Source organism: Triticum dicoccoides, chromosome 4B (genome assembly GCF_002162155.2).
Source record: "Triticum dicoccoides isolate Atlit2015 ecotype Zavitan chromosome 4B, WEW_v2.0, whole genome shotgun sequence".
Lineage (NCBI taxonomy): Eukaryota > Viridiplantae > Streptophyta > Magnoliopsida > Poales > Poaceae > Triticum > Triticum dicoccoides.
This window is the reverse complement of record NC_041387.1, coordinates 409,951,721-409,954,089: the sequence shown is the minus strand read 5'-3', so window position 1 is coordinate 409,954,089 and position 2,369 is coordinate 409,951,721. Positions and strand designations below refer to the sequence as shown.

Sequence of the window (2,369 nt, the reverse complement as noted above, 5' to 3'; positions counted from 1 at the left end):
CCCCAGAGCGCCGGGTTCGGCCTGGATCCGCCGGCACCAGTTTTGACCCGAGCCGACGAAAAACGGGCTTCTGGAAACGCGACTGGGGTCTTTTTTGGCGCCGGCGCGATAAAATCGCCTCGGGAGGGCCTGTTGGGGGCGCGGCTGGAGATGCCCTAAGCCGTACCTTGTTCCCGGCAAAACAAGAAACTCCTCGGAGATTCCAGTGGTCAAACAGAGGCAATTTCTCGTGAAACTATGAATGTTGCAATACGTCCAACAGACGAGGTACTACGTGCGCTAGCGGCAACTAATCGCGTCAAACGACGCGTTTCCTTGGTCCAGTGAACAACTCACGGTCGTCCCGACTTTCTTGTCTAACTCCCTTTTACTAATCACACGATAAGATCAGGTCACAAACATATTTTCATATAGTTTCAGTGCCGTACCCGTGCTGTATGTATATATGCAAAAGTAAACTTGAAGGACACACACAAGAAGCAGAAAATCAAGGAGCCATGTACGCGACCAAGCCGCTCTCTCTCTTCATGAGCCACCCGGAGGCGGCTTCCTGGCCGCCGCCCGACGGCCGGAACTCGGGCTACCTCGTCGTCAAGGGCGACGACGACGGGGACGACGACGAGACGTGCTGCTGGGGGCAGTGCGGCGGGACGCGCGTGCGCGACCTCCCGTTCCCGCAGAACCGCGTGCTCACGCTCCGCTACACGGAGCACCACGGGCAGAGCAGCACCACCTACACCGACTCCGTCGTCTTCGTGCCCGTCCCCGACCAGCCCGTCGCCTCCAACCGCTACTACGCCGTCGTCGCCTCGGGCAAGCGCAAGGGGCTCGTCCGGACCTGCTCCCGCGAGGAGGACATGACCCCGTGCTGCTTCTGCCGCTGCATCAACGACGTCAAGCCGCAGCCGTTCGATCCGGCCGACCTCTACCAGAAGATCGAGATCGTCCAGCGCCGCCGCGGCAGGTTCACGGCCAAGGCCGTCGCCGCCGACGGCTTCCCCAACTACCTCTACCGCAAGAAGTATTGGCGCGTGTACGCCTCCAAGCCCACCAAGAACCACCTCGACCTCGGCGACGCGCCGGGCCTCAACGTGGCGCTCCGGTCGCGCCAGCTCGCCGACGCGAGCCTCCTCGACGCCTTCCCCGCGGCGACGGCGGTGTCGACGGCTGTCGGAAAATGGTACTGCCCGTTCTATCTCATCAAAGAAGATGGCATGTCCCCGTCCGAGCAGATGGACCGTGCCGCCTTCTACGAGGTGGCGCTCGAGCAGCGCTGGGAGCCGGTCCACGACACCCACAGCGGCTCTAAGCTCTACAGCAGGAAGGTGTTCATCGGCGGCAGCCTGGAGGCGAGGCAGGAGGTGTCCAGCGGCGCCTCGCGGCACGGTGACGGGTACGTGTGGTTCAGAGCCGTGGCCGGGCAGAGTGTGGGGGTGTGCGCGAGCGTGTGGGAGAGGATGCGGTGGGAGGAGTACAGGGGCGGGTGGGTCGACGAGGAGGAGGAGGCCGAGAAGGTGGCCGGCCGGTCGGTGCTGGTGGAGAGGTTCGTCGTCAAGAGGATGGACAGGACCGTCGTGGTGGCCTTTGACTTTGTGCATCTCAACAAGGTCAGGGGGAAGCAGGCGTGAGACATCACAGCAGACTGTACACCCGTCACGGAATCTTCAGTAGTACTCCCTCCGTTTTAAGATAAATGTCCCAACCATAGTATAACTTTATACTAGAGTTAATATAAAGTTGAGGCAATTATTTTAGGACGGAGGGGAGTGTTTTGGTGTAGCTTGGCAAATAAAATTGTGAGATGCTAATGATAAGGGATGAAGGATTTTGCTGCTCGTCGCATTTTCTGCCTCCTTTTGTTGGAGAATTATTTGTATTTGTATGTAAATTAAGATTTGTGTACCTATTTATTACAACATAATTTGAGCAATGCTTCACCAACTCCACGACCTATTATGGTATGAGATGTTGCAAACCCATGACTCCCAGATCTATTGGCCACTAACAAGTAGAAGATTCGCTCAACTGAAAAACTAAGGTAATCAATCCGTGAAGTTCTTCACGAGTCCAATGATAGCTTGTCTTGCTTGTTGCTATGTGTATAGTGTAACAACCAGTTTTTTTTTCCGCGGGTAACGTAACAACCAGTTGACCTCTTGGTGTAAGAGTTTGTAGCAAGCGCTAATTGTTTCATAGTGAGAAACCAAGATATCAATCCATAGAGGTACAAGATTTTCACACCAATGATAAGTTCTACAACACAAATAAAATTTGTGCCCCAACGATACCAACAAGGGTGTCAACTTTACTAGTCTTGCTAGTAGTTCGATGACAAGATAATTAAAAAGTTAATGTGGCAGCAGATAATA

At 55.0% G+C, this 2,369-nt stretch overlaps 1 protein-coding gene across 1 annotated transcript; it reads left to right on the top strand.

The window, feature by feature from the left end:
• Positions 1 to 479: 479 nt before the first annotated feature.
• Positions 480 to 1,920, top strand: LOC119296390. Its single transcript, XM_037574784.1, has one exon. The coding sequence runs from the start codon at positions 498 to 500 to the stop codon at positions 1,626 to 1,628; it is 1,131 nt and encodes a 376-aa protein (XP_037430681.1). The 5' UTR covers positions 480 to 497; the 3' UTR covers positions 1,629 to 1,920.
• Positions 1,921 to 2,369: the final 449 nt, after the last annotated feature.

Excerpts from the sequence above, each read along its gene's own strand:
- LOC119296390 (XM_037574784.1), top strand. The coding sequence starts at position 498 with ATGTACGCGACCAAGCCGCTCTCTCTCTTCATGAGCCACCCGGAGGCG.